Below are 20,852 nucleotides of genomic sequence, written 5' to 3' on the forward strand. Positions count from 1 at the left end.
AACACACTATCTAAATTTCCTTTTCATTGTTAAGTATATGATTACCATAAAGACCATTTTTCCTCACCCACCCCCAAGGCAGTTCAAATAACAAAAGCAAGACGTTTAAGGGCATTGTTTCTCCTGCTTTCATATGTAGCCTTTAACATGAGTTGTTTGGGTTTACGCAAGGGTCAGAAATGCATTCTCTTCATAATGTTCTACAAGACAGACTCATAGAAGTGCCTTCTTTTTATAGTGTTCCACAAAATAGACTTATTAACTTTGCTATTATTTCTAACTGATACTTCTAAATGGATACAGTCCATCAAAATCTCTCTGGTAAAAGGGCATATTAAGTGTGGCAGGAAGCTCCAGTGTTAGTGCTGAAGGGGCCCATGCATTCAGCTCGCCTCTCCTCTGCATAGCTAAGATGACCTACTTGGCCACTGATACTCAAGACACCTTTCATTTTTTGTAGAGTTCTGGTGAGGAGGATCCTCTAGCCGAACCAAGACCATTCACCAAGAGTTCTGCGGTTAAATGTGATTCCAAACTTCCAGCAATTGACCAAACATCAGTCAAACAGAAACATAAAAGTACCATGACTCCAAGGAAGGTGGAGAAAGCAGGCCCCAGCAAACCCTCTTCAGGTGAGTGGCTGAGTTACTGAAACTCACAAAATCTAAAATCCCAGTATTATAGGTAATGACAACAGTCAGACTGGTGGTATTGGTTACACCTAGTGTTCTCCAAAGGGTGAACTCAGGCTTTGGAGGGTCCAATGATCTTATGCAAATGGTAAAATTCATTTCGGGGTAGAAGAGCAGGTCAAGGAGGTGTGAATTATGTAGAGTAACTGTTCCCACTGCCCATATTTCTGACCAATCATTGGCTTTGTGTGGCACTTGCCTAGAATTGGCATTTTTTCATCTTCTTCACCCTTCTGGGGGCGGAATAAAGGCATTTGGCCCCAGGTATCAAATTTTATGACTCAAGTGAGAGCATGAAGAGAAGCTTCCAAAAGCATCTGAACACCATAATTTATAGCCAAGAAAGAGAGTAATAAAGTCCTCCAGTTCTGGGGTTGTCCTCTCGGGGAGGAAAGGGGCTTGATAAATCCTCCCTTTTGTGCAATTTGGTAAATAATTCACTCTTCAGCTGCCTTTGAAGGGGAGACCAGTCCTCTGCTTGAGGCAGGAGTTATTTAATAGTATCCAGAAAGAGGATAAATTCAAGTGAAAGCGTAGAGTCCCTCGGGCTCATCCCCATCAAAGCCAACATATGGAGGACAAACTGGATTCCTCCAGAATGGGACTTCGAAGTTGGGGTAACTAGGCGGAAAGGTCTGCCTTCTGCTTGCAGTAGAATGGAAACGATCCAAATTAACTGCCAAGGAATCTGTAAATAGTGTGCAATTCATTTAAATACAAATCACAACTACTTTCTAATCCTAAATAGCTCTTGTCAATGCAACCTACCCGTCCAGTGAAGTCTTAATGCATTTTTAGAAAATGGCAGCTTTCCCTCAGATTAACCACCCACATTTTGTTGCTTTAATGAAGTTAAAAAAAAAAAAACCAATTGACTTCCGAAATGATGTCCTTCCAAGCAAAGCCCGAACTCTCTTTCCTTATTTACTCAGGGGAAAGTATCGTCAATAGTTAACAATTTCTCATTTTGAAGATTTTTAGTAGGAAGTATGTTTTTAATTCAGCTGTTTAAGAATGGAATAGAGCAGATAAGATCATTCCCTAAATATTTCAAAATACATGCTGTAATTTATTGAATTGGGGATGTTTTTAATAGAAAAAAATTGAATTTAAATCCAAATAATGCAATTCCATTCACTCAATATAATTTCTAGCCTTCTTACTAAAACTGGGTAGCTATTCGCATGGGCTGCTTTGTCATCTGTGGAGAAAAAATCATTAAGCTGTACAGTTGAGGCCCATGAGATGATTTTGGTCTGTGTGATTAATACAGATGCTTTTCTGACGGACCAAACTCCATATGGAACGTACAACACTGACAAAAGGAAGAGTTAATTCACTTTACATTCTATAAAACATCACGTTTGAAGAATTACTAGCCTGGAAAACACCAAGGTTTAGGCAAGAGAGCCAAGTTGGCAGAAAGATATCTATTTCATCAAATGGGGGATGTTACTTGTAGTAAAAGGTTTTAAAAAGCACCGGCTTTATCGTCCTACTAGGACCCTAGACCATGTCCAAGATCCATGCAGGCAGGAGCTGCACTGGGCCCCGGCTGTCCAGCGAGGCTAGCAGTCCTGGTGGTTGATGCCAGTTGCCACAGAAGCCGAAGCACTTGTGCAGCAAACTGCGTTCGCGAAGCCGGCCAAAAGCAAAGCGTTGGTGTGTCGAGATCCACTCATTTTACATGTGTAGATGCACCCTCAGAGTTCCTTAATTAGCACAGTGAAATGAGCGCCCAGAGACATGGTGAGAATTTAAGCGGAGCCTTTTCAGGAAAAGTCTAGTTGAGTGGCGCTGGCAGCTCAGGGGAAAAAAAAAAACAACGAATACCCTGCTGTTGGAAAAAAAGAAGATTTGGGGCCTGAATTATCTGGACACATTGATCCAATCTACCAGGTAAATTCACAGGTTCTTGCTTTTCTTCACCTCTGCAGAGAAATATTTTCCTAAAGCTTTCTGGGGGTAATCCAAAGTCGGCAGTGAATCACCAAAACTCTTCCCATTTCAGAACTGGGATTCTGTGCAGAATTGAAGCATCAAACCCAGTGAAATCCCTTTGCAACATCTGTGTGATAGGCTAACCTTCCCCCACTGAGCTTTGCTAGACTTTTCCTGAATACAATAATATAGCTGGGAAATGTGGCCTGCCTTACATGCAAATCTGTGTAATGATAACCCATGACATAAAGGAGGTTTTCCTTGTATCTGTGGGAACTACCATCTAGAATTTAGGCTATTTACAATATAGGAACCAATGGTGCCCTCTACAAATAGATTTATAACTGAGAAGGTGTCAGATTTTCACTGGTCTTCACACTCTATTAGAAGGAATCCACGCATTTTAAATTAAGTTCATATCTTCCACGGAACTGTTGCTAAGTGAGTTGGCTTGTGGTTCTCCATGCTGTCTCCCTCCGTGTAGTGTTGAGCAAGTGCTTTAGAGTCAAAATGCTTGGATGAGCATCTGGGCCCCATTTCTTATTTGCTGTGTGGCTTTTGGGCAAGTGACTTCTCTGTGCCTCAGCTTCCTCATCTGTAAAGTGGGGGGTGAAAACAGATCCTACCCGCTGGGACTGCTGTAAAGATTCAATGATAAAACGTATCCTCAGCCATTAGAACGGTGCCCGATACCATAAGCACTTGGTAAATTACAGCATTATGATCTCTAGGATGGGAGAACTGTATTCACGAGAGAATGAACTAGAAACCCTTGTTTTCTTTGTCTTAATGTTGTCCCCCCTCCCCACAATCTTTTTTCCCCTTTACCAAAAATCAGAGTTGTATTTTTAAAATCCTGATATAAATGCAGGTACAGACATTTTTACTACACCCTGAATTTCCAAAGCAAAACACAAAAGGGGAAAAAAATGAATAATCAGAAAGCATTCACCAAGCCAGAGATTTGCTTTATCTCCAAAAAGACTTGGAAAATTCAGGCAGTGAGTCAAGACCCAGCTGTGTCTGATGTGCGATGGATTCAGAAATCCTATTTCATGATCAAGGTGAACACAGATACAGGGTGGGAGAGAAGCAGTTACATATTCTTACTTCAGAATTCTGTCTGGATCCGTGAGAAGCAGAGCAGTCTGCAGGCCCAGCGAATGCTGGGGGACAGAGAAGCGAAGGGAGCTACCGTGGCCTCCAACTCCTGGACTCCTGCCCGCATCCAAGACTCCGCCCAGCCATAGCCTAACTTGTAAAGGAGCCACCTCTCCTTTCCAGAACCTGCAGAGGCATCCAAAGGCCATTGTGCTGTGGGGTTCCGGCGCCTGGAGCCCTGCAGACCTCTCTGCCTCAGTGCCAGGCACACGGGAAATGAGTGTGCCCTCTCCTGTTACCTAGAGCTTGGGCACCGTCTCCTAGTTATGTGCCAGGAAAATGGATCTGGATGGAGTCATGGAGCCTGTTTCCAAAACCTTGCCCTTTAAAACAAAGCCAAGTGTTCTGAAATTATCCTCACTTATTACTGAGTTCAATGTTAGTCATTACCAGATTCACATTTTTAGGAGTAGCAAAACCTATTCAGCTTTATAATGGCTTATTGTGAAGATGTATTCTTGTAAAGCTAAGAAACAGCAGTGAATTCAGATTTAAAAAGATAAACATCTAACATAACTATGGTCTTTTTTGAGTTGGGAAATATTTATTTGAAGGGTAGCCTGGAAGAGAAATTTGGGGCAAATCCCAAATCTTCATAACTTACCTTGCAAATAAATCCTGTTGAAGATTTTCTTGAAAGGCCAAGATTAATGAATTTCCAGGCGTGTCCACTGGTGTCCCAACAACTTTCCAAGCCATCTGCCCAAGTAAGAAAACAAGCAACATAAGTGAATGCTCCCACTTCTATAGAGAGAATCAATTCTCAGTCGTTTATGGTAATGCTTCTGAGACCAGTGGGGCTCAGGGACGTCACAGAGTCCAGAATTTGAAGTCCTGGTTCAGAATCCTCCTGGTCTATCACTTTATAGCCCTATAAATGTGAGCTGGCAACTTCTCTGAACTCAGTTTCCTTATCAGTAAAATTGAGTTTATTACCTATCTCACCAGGTAGACAGGAAGATTAAAATCTTGGGGAGAGCCTAAGCCTTAGGTAAAGGTCAGTCCCCAATCCTCCCTCTGCTTATGAAGCCTACTCCCGCCACCACCCGCTGCTCCAGGGTTGCCATCTTTTTATAAGCCGCTCAACCAAAGCCATTTTAATTTGAGATACGAGAGAGGTTATAACTTTATTATAAAAAATTTTAGGGGCACCTGGCTGGCTCAGTCAGAAGATCATGCAACTCTTGATCTTGGGGTCATGAGTTCAAGCCCCACGTTGGATGTAGAGATTACATAAATAAGTAAATAATAAACTTAAAAAATGTTAACTATCTGATTATCAATGAGGTCATCCACTTATCCGGTACCTCTGGGATGTTAGCAAATCTATCCAATCGGCCCTGCTGTCCCAAGGAGGAGGATACCAGGATGCATTAATTTCCTCATCCATCACCCATTCATTCTGCACTTTAGCATTCTGCTCACTACATGCTTACCTGCCAGGGGCTGCATGGGTACTGGGGACACCGAAATAATAAACAGGACCTGCCCTCCAGGGGCTCACAGCTTAGCGGGAGGGCAGGACACCAACATGTCCCTACAAAGGTAAGTTCCACGAGCTTGTGGGCAGGGACAAGTGGGGGGAAATTCCTAAAGCACAGGAGATGTAACCAGGGGGAAAGGCAAGAATGATGTGCCCCACAGGAGGTATGAAGTATGCAAAGCATGGAGGAGAGACAGAGAAGAGGGGGAAAGACAGACACACATCGAAGAATGGCAAGTCGTCTAGGGCCTTGGGCCTTGCAGCGTCCCCAGACTAGAGCAGAGGCATCACTTGAGAGCTTGTTAGAAATGCAGAACCTCGGGCGCCTGGGTGGCTCAGTTGGTTAAGCGACTGCCTTCGGCTCAGGTCGTGATCCTGGAGTCCCGGGATCGAGTCCCACATCGGGCTCCCTGCTCGGCGGGGAGTCTGCTTCTCCCTCTGACCCTCCTCCCTCTCATGCTCTCTGTCTCTCATTCTCTCTCTCGCAAATAAATAAAATCTTTAAAAAAAAAAAAAAGAAATGCAGAACCTCAGGTCCCAGCCCAGATTTACTGAACCTGAACTTGCCTTTAATAAGATCTCTGGGATATTTGTATGCACATTTGAGTTTGAGAAACTCTGCTTTAGGAAGTATAGAGTATAAAGCAGACACCCTACAGGTAGGCAAGGACCAGGTCCCCAAGAGCCTTGCATGTCAAGCAGAAGGCCCTGAAGCCTCAGCCAGGGAGGGGATCTAAGTGGGAAGCAATGCAATCCAACTGGCATTTTAAAAAGCAGACTGTAGCATGGAAAGGGGGCTCGTGGAGGGTGAGGGCAGTCTGACAGGCTGAGACACCAGGCAAACTGTAGGTGCAGTGCACCCAGAAACAAGAAGGACTGGGCCTGGAGTAAAAGCAGAGGGGATGGGGGAAGGACTGGGCTTGAGGATGCTCAAAGAAGTACACCTGGCAGAACCTGGTGACCCCTGCGTGTGAGGATAAGGAAAAAGGAGGAACTAAAGAGAAGCTGGAGTTCTGGCCCGGAAAACTAGGCCAGTGAAGGATGCCTTTGCCAAGGCTGAGAAAGCAAGAAGAGAGTGGGTCCCATTCCGTGAGTGTTGTCTCTGAGGGGCAGGCACGCTGGCCAGAAGGAAACGCCAGGAAGCACCTAAGGATCCAGGTCTGTGGCTCAGCAGAGAGCTCCCGGCCGCCAGCAGGAATCCAAGGGCCTGGAGTGCAGGGGGGCTGAAAAGTGTCTTCCCAGAGAGAGTGTGTGGAGCAAGCAGATAAGATGTGGAGAAAGGACAGAAGGACAAGACAACCACAGAGAAACGATGTGAAAAGCAGGAGCTGCTCCAGGAGCCTAGGGAGACATTTGGAAATGAAGGAACAGATAATCACGTCAAATCCTACACAGGATACAATAAGGACTGAACCCCCCCCCCCCCCATTATACTGGAGGTAATGGTTTTCAACTGTATGGTTTGAATGATGGCATTTTAGAATTGGAACTGATTTTCTGCTGCACTCTTTCCCAAATTTCTCTGATGATAAGTATCAGCAGGGAGGTAATTGATTAAAATACACATTCCTGGTTCCCATTCCTGACCCAGAGCGTCAGAATCTCTCAGAATCTCCGATAAAGCCGCCTGCAAAACCATGTCTTTAACAAGCACTACAGGTGACTGTCATCACAGAAGTTTGGACACCCGTCTCAGAGCCTTGCTTCTAGAACTTTAAAGTTGATGAGAAATACCTGGGGACTTTGATAAGCTGCAGGTTCTGATTCGGTAGGTTTGGGTGGGCCGAGATTCTGCATTTCCAGAAGCTCTCAGGGAACATCCATGCTGGTGGCTGAAGGACCACCCTTGGAGGATCAAGGCTAGAGAAAACACCTGTCTCATTTTGCAGATGAGGAAACAGGTTTCAAGAAGGTAAGCAGCTGATCCAAGGTGACCCAGCTGGTTCGTGGCAGAGCTGAGAGATTTGTCACGCACGAGGGGGTCTCTCTGGATCGTGACTCCATCAGGTGCCCACACTCAGCCTCCAGCAAGGTTGGCAGACTAAGTGTGAGGTTAGCGAACAAATCATTAACTTCACTTGGACGCCTCCCTCCTCCACCTGCTTCTTCCCCGCCTTGGTCCCTCTCCCTTTCCACGATCCCACCAGGATCTCTCGGCTTCTTTCTCTTTTCCCAAGCCTCCTCTCGGTAGCAGAAAGGCCAGATTAGGGCATGACTGCCACCTCCTCCTGCAGACAGCTGGAGGACTGGTGGGGGGAGAGTCTTACCTAGGTGAGACCCTGCCAGCCACCGTATGTTGCTGCCAGCACAGCTAATTAGACTGGCTGTGGGAGAGAAGGGACCCAGCGCTTCCACGCAGGAACGTGGTGGGGAAAGAACCTTCTTGTGTCTGGCAGGGACGCCAGAGACTATTGGCTGGAAGAGGGTGTGATGATGAGGCCATGTCCCTCAGTTAACTCTTCGGTGACTCAGAGATCCAAGACTGCTGCCCCTAGGACACCTGGACACACCAGCCCCGAAGAACACTTTTTGAGTTCTGATTCATTCACAGGCTTTTTTATGTCCTTTCCCACCGTGAGTGCTGCTTCCTGACTGCTCTTTTTCTTTTGTGCAGGTGACAGCAGCGAGCACCCCCTGTTCTGTGTTGAATATTCCCCTTACTGCTCCGTCTTTGCCTTCTCCCCCGTCCGGCAGCCCCATTCCAATTACTGCTGCCTCCTCCTGCCACTCGTGCCACCTGCCTCCCCGGCGGCCCAGGTCCCCTCCCCCCACCTCCCCCCGGGGCCCGTGCCCTCCTTCATGAGCCCGCCTTCCTGGTCCCCGGGGCCCGTGCCCGAGTCCCCGGCCACCCTGTGCTACTTCCCCGTCTCCTGCCCCACCCCGGCGGAGACCCCTGTGCTGTGCCTGCCGGGCCCCAGGAGGCCCAGTAAAATTTACCTCGTGTGGTAAGTCGCCCTTGGCCAGGCACACAGCACAGCGGCGTCGGGGAGAGGGGGACGCGAGGCTTCCAGAAGGCAGGTGGAGGCGGGGGGCGAGGTCACCAACAACTCAGGGCCGGTGAGGTGTGCAGGGGAGCAGGAAGACGAGACAGCCGCCGCCCCTTCTCCGCACCTCCTCGTGGCGCCGAGGAGCGAGCAACCAATAAAATCCCGTCATCTCGCGAGACTCCTCTGATGGCTTCACTCCCGCGTGGGGGCTCTTGCGTGGCGCCGGGAGACACGTGACCGGGCGCGAGGCGACGCACCGCGCAGGTCCCGGGAGGGTGGCGCGGGGGGGGCGCGGGGAGACAGGTGCTGAGAGGGGACAAATTAAAGGGCTCAGTCACTGTTTACATTCCCTTTCCTGCCTACCTATTAGGCGCCACATTTCCCCAAATCAAAAATCCCACCTCCTGGGCTCCAAAATAAAACGTATTTATGGTACATAATTAAGCTCCAATTAAGATCTGCTCAGGGTATGCGAGACGACGCACGTCTCCAGCACACCCGAAGCGGCGAATCGACGCGGCCCGTTGGTGGTGACTGTACGGCAAGCTGCCTATCACACCGAGGAAGCCCCGGCTCTTGCGATTAAGCTGTAATTCTTCCCACCGTCTCAAGGAAGCGATTTTCAAAGAAGGCATCTCTTAGAATCTTGGCACCTCCTTGTCAAGAGGCGGGGAAATGGGGGGCGAGGGGAGAGAAGGTTTAGCAATTGTAATTTTCTCTGTTTCTTTTCGACTTTGTCTATCGAGAACCGTGTCTGTGTATGCAAGTGACGTCAAGACCTGACCGATGATCAGGCACATGGAAAGAACATGGACCATTAAGTGGACTTGGTTCTCAGTCAGCAGGGCCTTGTATAAATAGAAGATGACTGCCTTTCTCTTTCCTTTCCTGGTCAAATTAAGAACTATTCAGTCAACAATTACAGTGTCCCAGCATCATCAAGAGAACTAGGGCAGACACCTTTGATCTAAATAGCCATTGGGTTTCTTGGCTACTGGAGGCATCACCTTGCTCAGACACTAGAAGAAGCTACGGTGTAAAGCAAACCCGAATCTCCCCCCAAATTCACTGACAGACTTCAGGGTGTTAAGGAAATGAGACTCCTGAGCACAAATCTCTCCCTTTCTCTCAAAGGCAAAGGGTCTGTCCTACTCCCTGAAGAGTGTAAATGTATAAATATAACTTGGGTCTTACTGCAGGTTAATGTATGTCCCAGGCCACAGGGAGGACCATCCTGGAAAGGCCCCAGAGGTCTGAAATTTGGTTCGATTTGGGTACGGGTAAGGTGATTAAGAACTGGAATCAGGGTCCATACAAGCTATGCAGCCTAGGTCGCCTCATTTGCGACTGCAATTTCAGGTCGTGAAAAAAGAATATTTTGTTAAGAGCTTGCTTTCCATAGAATCCAAAGGGTATCACAAGGAACAAGTCAACGGTGCAGTCCAATTGGATTACAGTCTTTAAGGTCATGACCAAAATGTCTTACTCATCTTTGTGAACCCTCAAATTATTACATAGCAAAGGCACACAGGTATTTGTTGAATGGATTATAATAGGGAGTTGTTATTTGCCTTTTGGATTTTATAGAGGATTGAGGGAGGGAGTCAGCCAGAACAGCACAGCAATGAAGGCTGCTGAATAGATTATTCTCAGCCCATGAAACCTGCATAGCAAGTTTCTGGTCCAGTCCAGTTCTCTCACGGGAGTGACTTCAGATTCCCAGTTAATAGTTGTGATAGTAGTAGTAAACTGTTTATGGTAGAAGCTGCAGCTACCATTTAGAGCAACTAATAAGCACCTGACACTGAGTGAGGCCGTTTACGTACGTTACTGCGAAACTTGGCAATAATTTGGCAAGGTAGGAATATTCCCATTTCACAGCTGCAGATACTGAGGTTCAAACTGCCCAAAGTCAGAGGCTCCTGCCCACACTACCAGCTTCACCGCCAGACCTAGTAAAAACAATCTCTAGGTTTTCAGCTTTATGACTTTAATTTGCTGAAAACTCAGAGACGATATGGTAATTTTTGGAAAGCATTTAAAAGATCTGGTGCTTTGAAGAAAGCATTTTTTTTTTAACAAGAAGACAAAATAACCTGTTAAATTAAGTCATGTTGGATGTTTAGCATGAGAAAAAGTTTATTCTACTTTTGGAATCCCCTGTAGTAGCTGGGTAGCTGAATGCATCTTCGGAAGTCCTGCAAATCACACTAAGCAATATGACTATTTGTCCTACAGGAGACAAGGCAACATAAGGCTGGCTAAGACAGGATCCTCATCCTTAAGGAGCTTACTGTCCAGTAGGAGAGAAAAGATGCATACCTCAGGCAATGTTAGAATATGCAAATGCTAAAGGTCCTAGGAATCCTGAAAGTTCTGGCCAAAGCAGAGTCAGAGCAGAGACAGGGGCCATAAAACTGGAAACAGACCTAGGAGGACCTGCTGGCTGGGACAGGCTAGGGAAGAAAGGTCCTTGGGGAGGAGGATCACACCCCTGGACTGTGTGAGGGTGTGGAGGGGGCTGGGGGCATGGGGCTTTGGGCATGTGAGGTTCTGCTGCCCGGAGTGTGAAGGAAATGTGAATATTCTAATGGGATCCCTGCTAGGAATCAAAGTGCAATCCTTGTGCCTAGGACCTTTGGGCCCGAGCCCCAAGCCTGCCCCTTCCCTGGTCCTCCCTCTGTTGCTTCCTCAGTGAGAATTCTGTTGCCTCCTGCCCTGTCATCAGGTGAGGGGCAGGAGGGAGTTGCTGACTGCTGGTTGCTGGGAGGGATGAGGTCCTAGGTGACTAGGGAGAAACTCTTGGTGCTGAGAAGGTGCCTCCCTCACCTCCTCCGTGCTGGGTCCTATACCATAAAGCCCCTCCCACTCTCCTTGAGGTCAGGAAACTGTGTCTCCTCACCGCCCTACATCCTCTGAAGAATATGTCCTCATTTTCTGGAGAACTCCCTTCTCTCCTTCCTGGTCACCTCTCCAGGCTCCACCAACTCGCCCCACATGAGCCTCCACCACTGGCAGCCCCCTCTTTCTAGCACGTCCCCAGTAGAACATAGTCCCCTCTGTCTTGGGGGGCACAGAACCTAGTGCCTCCCCCTCCTGGGGCCCATCAGGAGAAGCAGGTAGTACCTAATCATTGTATTAAACTCGGCCTCATGAGCCGCCATGGAGAACTTTCATTCATTCCTGAATCTGGATGAAAACTATTCACACAATCACAACTTACACTCTGGAACATAAATCCAGTTGTCTTCACGGGCCAAGAATGGCTGCTCTCTCACACACAACTCAAGGACCTTCCCAGTTTTACCCACGTTGCCTGCTGGCCATGGTTATTTGTAAAATATCTGAACTGTCCAAGAGGGGATGAGCTGGGCAAATTCTCTTGGAAGATTTAGTTCAGATATTCACAATCTAACTGCCTTTTAAACCCAAGAACTTGGGTTTAAAGAGGGGGGTGGAAAATACCGGAACTCTTGCCCCAAACTCCACAGGCGCTGACGCTTCATACACACATGGAAGAAATGTGAGATTATTCAACCCAATTAGCGACCCAGTTCAAAATGGGAATTAAAAAAAAAATTCATTGGGAACTCAATCCATGTTAGCATTCCAGCTACCGTCTTCCTGTGAGTTTATCATCCTGGCACAGTGGTGGGTAACACATAACCAAGAAAACAGGTATACTTGATAGCCCAGATGCCTGGAACCTTTCTGGAAGGCCATGTGAGCTACTAAGAAACCATCTGAGGATAGGCAAGAACAAAATAGGCTGTGATTCAACCTTGGAAGAGCAGTTGGGGAGAGGGCCTTTGTATGTCCCAACTGCAGGTTTTGACAGTGTTACCAATATGTCCATCCCAACATCTATGAACTGGAAGCTAGACACTTCTTAGCAAAAGGACACACCCCTTATAGACTCTGCATTGCAGGTGTCGCACATGCTCATTCATGGTGATAACAACCTTGCAAAGTAGGTATTATTTTCATTTAACAGGTAGGGAAACTGAGGCTTTAAGAGGTGAAGCGATCTGCCCAAGCTCACACAGCTCCAAGGTCCCAGAACCAGGTTCCAGATCCACCTCTTCTCTGACCACCTGGGCCCAGTCTCTTAACTGCCTTCCCCACTGCTGGGCCCTTTGAGTATTCTTTATGCAGAAGCTGTTTCCCTGTAAAAAAAAATAATTATTATTGAAAAGCTTTTGCACCTTTCAGCAGCCCAGGCACCACAGATTTTATCAAGGAAGAGGAGGCCAAACCTGGGGAGGCTGACAGTCAGCCCAGAAACGCAGAGCCCAAGAGTGCCGGGGGACAGAAGCAGACTGAAGGCGCAGGCCCTCAGGGGACCAGGTAAGGACTCGTGGCTCATGCATCTTGGTTCTCAGAGAGAACTGACTTGCGCTGTTACCCGGTGAATTCTGTATGGTTTTTAGACATTTGTGCTTTTATGTGGAGGAGAGTGTACCTTAAAATGAAATGCTTAAAAGGTTTTGAAAACAAACCATTGGGGGGCGCCTGGGTGGCTCAGTTGGTTGAGCGACTGCCTTCGGCTCAGGTCATGATCCTGGAGTCCCGGGATCGAGTCCCGCATCGGGCTCCCTGCTCGGCGAGGAGCCTGCTTCTCCCTCTAACCCTCCCCCCTCTTATGTACTCTCTCTCTCTCTCATTCTCGCTCTCTCAAATAAATAAATAAATCTTTAAAAAAAAAAAAGAAAAGAAAACAAACCATTGGATCTAGTTCCTTCTCTGAAAGAGGCTAGCAGGAAAAGGTAGGGCAGGCGGAGAGTTTTTTCTTTTTCCTCCCATTTATTCTATTAAGTGTGATTGTGCATGGTTTTGAATGGAGGCCAGCAATTTGGCTTCTGGAGAGGGCATCTGGGTGGCAGGTGGTGGGATCAGGGTGGGGAACGAGGGGTGGAGAAGCAGTGTGCAACTCTGGGGATATCTCACCTGGCCCAGGAGGGGTGGGTGGATGGGTGTCTGTGGGTGGCAGACTGCTCACGTCCCACAGGGATCTTCTCGCCTCCAACCCAGGGTGTCAAGATCTCGGTGTGTAAGAAATAACATCAAAATAAATATATGCTTTATTTCCAAACACTGGTTTGGTGGATACCTCCTCTTTCAGTCCTGAGCATCCAAAGGCCCAAGCCATGCTGCTCCACTGACCACGTTACCCTCCCCTGTGGTGGCAGAAGGAATAGGACCCAAGGAGCCTCCATGGGACTCCAAAGAAAGTGACACTTGACAGCCAACCTTGCCATGGACCTAGTCTTCCCCTTGGAGAAACCACTGAGCATCCCACTTCCTCACCACCCAATGAATGCTGTAGGCTTTATTTTAACATGTGATCTATGCTTTGGTGGACACCTGTAAATATAGAACATGGTAGTGGCTTGGATGGCTTGGATTAGAGGCAATGAGAGCATATGTGAATCTACAGCGATCAGATGTCACAGGCTTCTAGTGATCTAACGCCTCCTGTTGAGAAGGGCAGACCTCCCTTCTAATTCCTCCCAAGTCTTCTTTCTCCCAGCCTTGGAGCCTGGGCTGGTCATGTAGACATTCTGGGTTATGGTTCCCTTGTCTAAAAATCAAGATAATAAAATCTACCTCTCTGCATTGCTATAATAACTAAAGGAAATAATACATTGATGAGCACCTAGCTCTAGTGGGTACAAACTATTGTTAGTTTCTCTCCTGCCACCTCCCCAGTGGCCCTAGTAAGCCCCTGAATATTATCTGAAAGGTGAGGTTCCCCATGCCTGGAACGTTCCCGAACCCATGAGGCTCATATAATCCTCCGCCTGTTCCCAGAAGACATTTTCTGTTATCCTGACATTCACTGAGAATTTGTCCTAATTTTCTGGTATATACTCAGTTTTTTTCTTATATAAGGATAAGGACTCCTTGTCTTCCCCCAATTTTTTTCCTCACTAGTCTCCAATTCTTTCTCTCACATTCTAAAGTGGTTTGCATAAATTAGAATAGGAGCCAGATGCTTGAATTGTATCAGGGAGAGATTTGAAGCAAATGTGACAAAGAAGTAATATATAGAAAGCTCTTACAAATCAATAAGAAAAACACGAATACCTAATAGAAAAATGGGAAGAAGCATAGCAGGCAATTTCCCAGAAGAATGCAGGTAGCAAATAAACATTTGAAAAAAACAAAACAAGTTGAATCTAAGTAATACATGTAAATTTGCACGAGATCTATTTGGCCTCCCAAATTGGCTAAGGTTTTTAAAATAATACTCAATACTGGTAGTGAAATGAGTAGCATTTCCTGGGCACTGGTTGTGTCAGATTCTATGCCAAGCACTTGCTGGTGACACAGCTATGAGAGATGCCTTCATATCCTACCTGTAGGGTAATTTGGTACAAACTGGAATTTGGCAACATGTGTGAAAAGTCTTTAGAAGGGTCATCTCTTTTGACGTAGCAATTCCGTGCCCATAAATCTGTTCTAACGAGACACATAGTCAAAGATGTATGAGCAAGGACATTTATCATGGGGTAATTTGTGACAGCAAAAACCATGAAACAACTTACATACCCAGGAATAGGAGAAGAGTTAAATTATGATACATTTATGTAATGTACTTAATATCCTGTTCTTTTTCTTTTTTAAGATTTTATTTATTTTTATTTATTTATTTGACACAGAGAGAGAGACAGCGAGAGAGGGAACACAAGCAGGGGGAGTGGGAGAGGGAGAAGCAGGCTTCCCGCTGAGCAGGGAGCCCGGTGCAGGGCTCGATCCCAGGACCCCGGGATCATGACCTGAGCCGAAGGCAGACGCTTAACGACTGAGCCACCCAGGAGCCCCCTTAATATCCTGTTCTTAAAGAATAATCGAATTTATGGCAGGAGATCATGGTCACAATAAAAAGTTTAGGGAAAGAAAGCAGGACATAATGTTGTATGTACCCAAATATTCCAATTTTGGGTTTTTTTGAAAAAGTATGTCTAGAGAGCTCGGAGTTGTAAATTCAAATGCCTTCAGGGAACAGGCAGATATGGCAGGAGAAACACATATCCAAGGCTGTGGGGACTGAGGTAAACCAGAACATACAGCCTCCCCCTGCAGGTGGTTGCCTCAGAGTGCAAAGGCTGAGCCAAAGCACTACCGCAGGATGAAAATAGCCCGGGGGTCTTGAGTTGGCAACCCACCTCTGAATTCCAGAAAATAAGCAACAGCCATCTGAGTTTTGGATTTTTTCCTTCTTTTTCATCTTCTTCTGAAAGCTCCAAATTTTCTCCAAATGAATAGCGACTACTTGTATAACCAGAGGAAAATGTTAAAGGTCTATGGCTGTTGGAATGTAGGAAAACTACTGGTTGGTCAAACACATGAAGAAGTCTAGGCCAAAGACATAGCCTGAGGGTAGATAGATGCTTTTTCTGGCTTCATCTTGTTGCCTCTATAACATTCGGTCACACCTAGTTGAATTCCCGGATGTGGGAGGCCCTCCCTTCTGAGCTGAAGTCCACACGGGGCCCAAGAGGCATTCGGCAGAATCTGTAGGGCCCGGTCTATGAACAGCACATCCCGGCATACCAAAGGGGGTGTTTAGTCCCAGCCCTAGAGCTATGAAATCTGCTCCCTCTCTGATAGACGTAAGAAATCGGGTTAAAATAGCATAAATATAGAATGGTGCAGTCTGCCACCTTTAGGGGAAACACGCCAGGAAGGCTGATTGAACCCTTAAAGAGGAAGGCAGTGGTGGTGACAAAGAAGAGTGAAGATGCGCTCCCTGCGGTGCGCTGGGACCCACAGGAGCCGCCCCGCAGCGACACTGGCTTCTGAACGCCCGTGGTTCCTGTTGAGCGTCCAGTCCCGTGTTTCAGAAGCTGCCCTAGCTGCTGATTTTGTGTAGGTGTCTTGACGCCCAAATTAAATTGGCTCAGGGCAGAGGGGCAGCGATGTCTTCAGGGACAGACCAGAACATTCAGGTTCCAGCGCTGGTTAGCTAATCTCCGAGGCCCTTCATCAAATTCAAAATGAAAAGTAATCAACCAGAGCCTGCATTTCCAAATCTCCTGTTATCGCTTCCCTCCGCCCCTCCCCCGCAAAAAAAAATTATCAGGAGAATTCAGTTGGTCACATAGAAGCATGTGTCCCTCAGAACGCGATCCAAGCCAGCTCCACTCCTATACGCACACCGCCAGATGCTCAGAGCTTCCTGGAATTGCTGATACATCCCTTACTGGGGGTTCTAAATCCCACGAGGGGCCTGAGAGTAGAGCTTAACTGATTTCTGGAAGAGCTGATGAGTAAAAATGCACACCGCGTAGTCGCTGAGTGTCCCATGCAGTTAACAATAAAAGAGGCTTACAGAGTATTAGGACGTTAGAAACTGGTGCTCCCCGCGAGGCCCTCCATTAAAGTGAGTCAGTATTGACTTGGCCCTTGGCTGGGCCAGATGCTCTGAGGATTTGCAAATCAAATCCTTGCGTGAGCTAGTACCCACATAGGCCTTCCTGAACCCTCGGAGTCCCGTGCCCTCTATGCGGTGAGTGTCTTCAGAAACTGAACAATAAGGACAGCAGCACCTCATTAGATCCTGCAGGACAGCACAAGGGGGACAGGGCAGGAAGGAACAAGAAAGGGAAATGGGATCAGAGAAGTACTTTCAGGGTCCTATCCACATTGCAAGGGTAAAAAAAACCCCGAGCAGCACACACAACATCACAATGGATTAGACAGATTCTCATTTTCGCGAGGAAATGGGAAGGCCAGCCAGTTTCTTAAGGGGACACAACCTGTAGCAGGCTTGAGTTCGAATGATCGCCCCATCACTTACTAGAAATACGATCTTGGGTAACTGATGGGACCTCCCTAAGCCTTGGCGCCCTCAGTTACAGTGTGGTGTGATCGTGGTACCTGTTTCCTAGGGTTGTGAGGCCCAACTGGGTGTACGTAATACCGTTAGTATGGTTCCTGGCCTGTTCAGTATAAGCCCTCAGTAAGTAGTGCTTATTTGTTATTTTTATAAGGTAAGTTTTGACCATGTGATTTCACCGCTAGAAATTCCTACCCATTTGGGCACTTTGCCTCCTCCTCTCTGTACATCTCTTCATACTTTAGAATCAGGAGGTAGGGGGGAAGAAGTCTATCATAGCCAGAGGTTACAGATCGACTGGGGGGCTAGTGACAAAGAGAAGGTAATGATCTCATGAGAGTTATAATTTTTATTGCACTAAGCAGTAAATGTAACCAAAATCATCAGGGTAACTGGACACCAGCTTCTAGAGCCTTTCCGCCGATCTGCCAAGGTAGATTATACTCTCCTTAAGATTTTGTAAAGCTGCGTGTGAAGCAGGAGTGTCATAAATGTATGCTGAATGAATCCAGATGAGGGGGCACTGCTGGTTTTTGTAGAGGTCTGGTTTTCCTTCTCCATAAATACTGGAACGAAAACCACCATTTGAGAGATTTACCCATTATCAGCCCTGGCTGACCTGGACTGGACAGTCTTCCCAAAGCTTCTGCAGAAAAGACTTGTATCCTCAGGGTCACCCCGTCTCCCCAGAACCAGCCTGAGCTCCACAAATGTACAAAAGGAGAATCCAAGAAGTAGTAAAATGAAACTAACTCTACTGTCCTCCTTTTGTAACCTCCAGCCATTTTAACCATGCATATTTTCTTCTCTAGGCTTCTTTGTTGCCTTGAGGGACTCTCCCTCTTGGTGTTAGAAGTCTTTCATCCATGAGCACCTATAGGAGAATGATAAACTTGTCTTTTCTCCATGCAGATCCAGTAGTTCAACAAGAGGGCCCAATGTGTGCACGTGACACTAAGCCGAAGAGGCCAACTCGAGAGAGAAGAAGCTTAGTTTCATCCTCACAGCTAATGACCATGACTGAGAATACCCCTGAGAGAGCCAAAAAAGGAGACCCAAGTGCTCTTTCCCAGAATGAGCCACATCCAGGCCTATGTCAGGCCTTCCAAGAAACAAACAGCCCTCAAGTGTTGAGTGAGTCCTTGGGGCCATCACTCCAAACCACCACCACGGGAGGACCAAGAAGGGCACCATTTAGGTTCAGAGACGAAGATTTTTATTCCATTTTGTCATTAAACCCTGGAGGAGAAGGTGATGACACTGAAGAAGAGACCCTAGTAGAGGAAGAAATTTTATTGGCTGGTATGCACCCGCCTCGTTCTCCTCCCAATCATAAGAGAAGTCGATTTCTTGGGCTATCAGTCTCTCAGGCCAAAAATAAAAATTTTGAAGAAAATCCCGAAAATTGCAGAGCTAATTCTGTAAGAAGAAATGAGTCCAGTCATGGCTCATTAAGAATAAGCAATACAATGATGCCAGTGATAGAGCCACCTCCTGTTGGGCCAAGGGAGTTTCAAGACCCCGAGCCACCTGACGGGGGGTCTCCTAAAGACAATGACAGTGGTAACAGTGAACATGAGGATGGCACCTTTCCTTCATGGGACACAAAATCCGACACTAGTCTAGATGGTGATCTCAATGCTGAAAATGGATTTAGAGATTGTACTTCAATGGAAGATAGGCCTGGTACCCGCGATTACGAAAGAGATTGGCACGCCTATTTAAACAGTTCTAGTAGTTCTCTTGACCGTTTTCTTTCTAGTAGGCCAACGTCTCCAAGATCACCAGTGAATTCATCTTATAACACTCCTGGATCATTAATGCATTCTGCTATGAGAGAGGATATTCCAGTAGATTTGTCAATGTCGTCTACCTTCGTTCACGGTGCAGACTCAGAGGGAAACTCAAGGTTTAATGTTCGTCGACCACTGTCCCCCATTAGAAATAGGAATCCATATGTCAGTGCTGAAAACCATAGTTATTTTCCAGTAAACAGTGCACATGAATTTGATGTCAGGGGAGCAGAAGATGTTACTTTAACAAGCCCATCACAGGGGGCTCCATTATACACAGAAGACCTCTTACTCCATCCTCAAAGCAACTTGTCCTTGGTGGAGTCTTCCAGCTCCTCTCCATCAAGAATGAACTTACAAGGCCATTTGCATGTGCCTGGGTCCCTGCAAGAAAACATACCTTTTACTTTCTTTGCAGTTTCTGATTTCCCAAATCAAAATGATAATGGAAACAGACCGGCAGTCTCTGCTTTCCTGGATGAAAAGGAAGCCACTAAGATAAAGGCAGACCCTGAGAAACTCAAGAAATTACAAGAAAGGTGAGGAATTTTCATAATTAGATGTGTATACTTTTTTTATTCCATGCTCCCCAGGTAGAAATAAGCAGTATCTTCATTAGGGTGTCATGGGAATTTTATTTTATTTTTTTTTTTTAAGATTTATTTATTTATTTATTTGACAGAGTGAGAGAACACAAGCAGGGGGAACAGTAGAGGGAGAGGGAGAAGCAGGCTCCCCGCCAAGCAGGGAGCCCGATGTGGGGCTCGATCCCAGGACCCTGAGATCATGACCCGAGCCAAAGGCAGATGCTTAACCATCTGAGCCACCCAGGCGCCCCATGTCATGGGAATTTTAAATCATAGATAGGCCTTTCTTTGGCATTTTAATAATTGCTTATATCGAGGGAATTGTCTATTTTGTTGCTCTTAAAATATATGTATCTATGAGGAAAAGTTTGGTGTTCCAGTTCAGTCTCTTCAGTCTTCTCAAAGTGTTTTTTTCCTTGAATACCATAACTTTAAGGAAGGCAAGTTTGCTAGACATGAGGGGGTTTGGACTGCTACGTAGGGCTAGCTCTTCTTTTTTTTTTTTTTAAGATTTTATTTATTTATTTGAGAGAGAGAGAATGAGAGACAGAGAGCACGGGAGGGAAGAGGGTCAGAGGGAGAAGTAGACCTCTCGCTGAACAGGGAGCCGGATGTGGGACTCGATCCCAGGACTCCAGGATCATGACCTAAGCCAAAGGTAGTCGCTTAACCAACTGAGCCACCCAGGCACCCTAAAGGCATTTTCTTTTTTTAAAATTTTTTATTCTTATGTTAATCCCCATACATTACATCATTAGTTTTAGATGTAGTGTTCCATGATTCATTGTTTGTGCATAACACCCACTGCTCCATGCAGAACGTGCCCTCCTCAATACCCATCACCAGGCTAACCCATCCTCCCACCCCCCTCCCCTCTAGAACCCTCAGTTTGTTTTTCAGAGTCCATCGTCTCTCATGGTTCGTCTACCCCTCCGATTCCCCCCCTTCATTCTTCCCCTCCTGCTACCTTCTTCTTCTTTTTTTTTTTCTTAACATATATTGCATTATTTGTTTCAGAGGTACAGATCTGAGATTCAACAGTCTTGCACAATTCACAGGGGCTAGCTCTTCTTACCAGCAATTAAGAACCAGGATTTTTACGAAAAGGTTGCTATCTCCCCAGAGAGTGAACCACTCCTCACTTGAAGTTCACCAGCTCTCTCTCATGGAACTTTGTGCAAATCCAACCAACAGCTCTAGAATTTGAATCTTTCCAACCAAAAGGCCAGTCCCAACCAGTTACCATGGTTACCTGGGTTCTCTGCAGAGCAGTGCTGGGGTAACCACTGTTTCCATTTCCTGTGTGTTTCTCATGCATGGGAGAGAAATAAGATCTTTTGTGTGAATTGCCCTTTTCTTTGTTCTT

General features: G+C 46.4%; 1 protein-coding gene across 1 annotated transcript in view; it reads left to right on the forward strand.

Annotated features, from left to right (window-relative positions):
* The first annotated feature begins 583 nt into the window (after nt 1–583).
* Nucleotides 584–20,852, forward strand: part of MARCHF10 (membrane associated ring-CH-type finger 10) — a 39,448-nt gene continuing 19,179 nt past the window's right edge. The window contains exons 1-2 of the mRNA XM_035026361.1: nt 584–632; nt 18,019–19,438. Coding sequence (XP_034882252.1) covers nt 584–632; nt 18,019–19,438 — 1,469 coding nt within the window. The remainder of the gene's footprint in view (nt 633–18,018; nt 19,439–20,852) is intronic.

This window comes from Mirounga leonina, unplaced genomic scaffold (assembly GCF_011800145.1).
Source record: "Mirounga leonina isolate KUSES-001 unplaced genomic scaffold, KU_Mleo_1.0 Mir_197, whole genome shotgun sequence".
Classification (NCBI taxonomy): Eukaryota; Metazoa; Chordata; class Mammalia; order Carnivora; family Phocidae; genus Mirounga; species Mirounga leonina.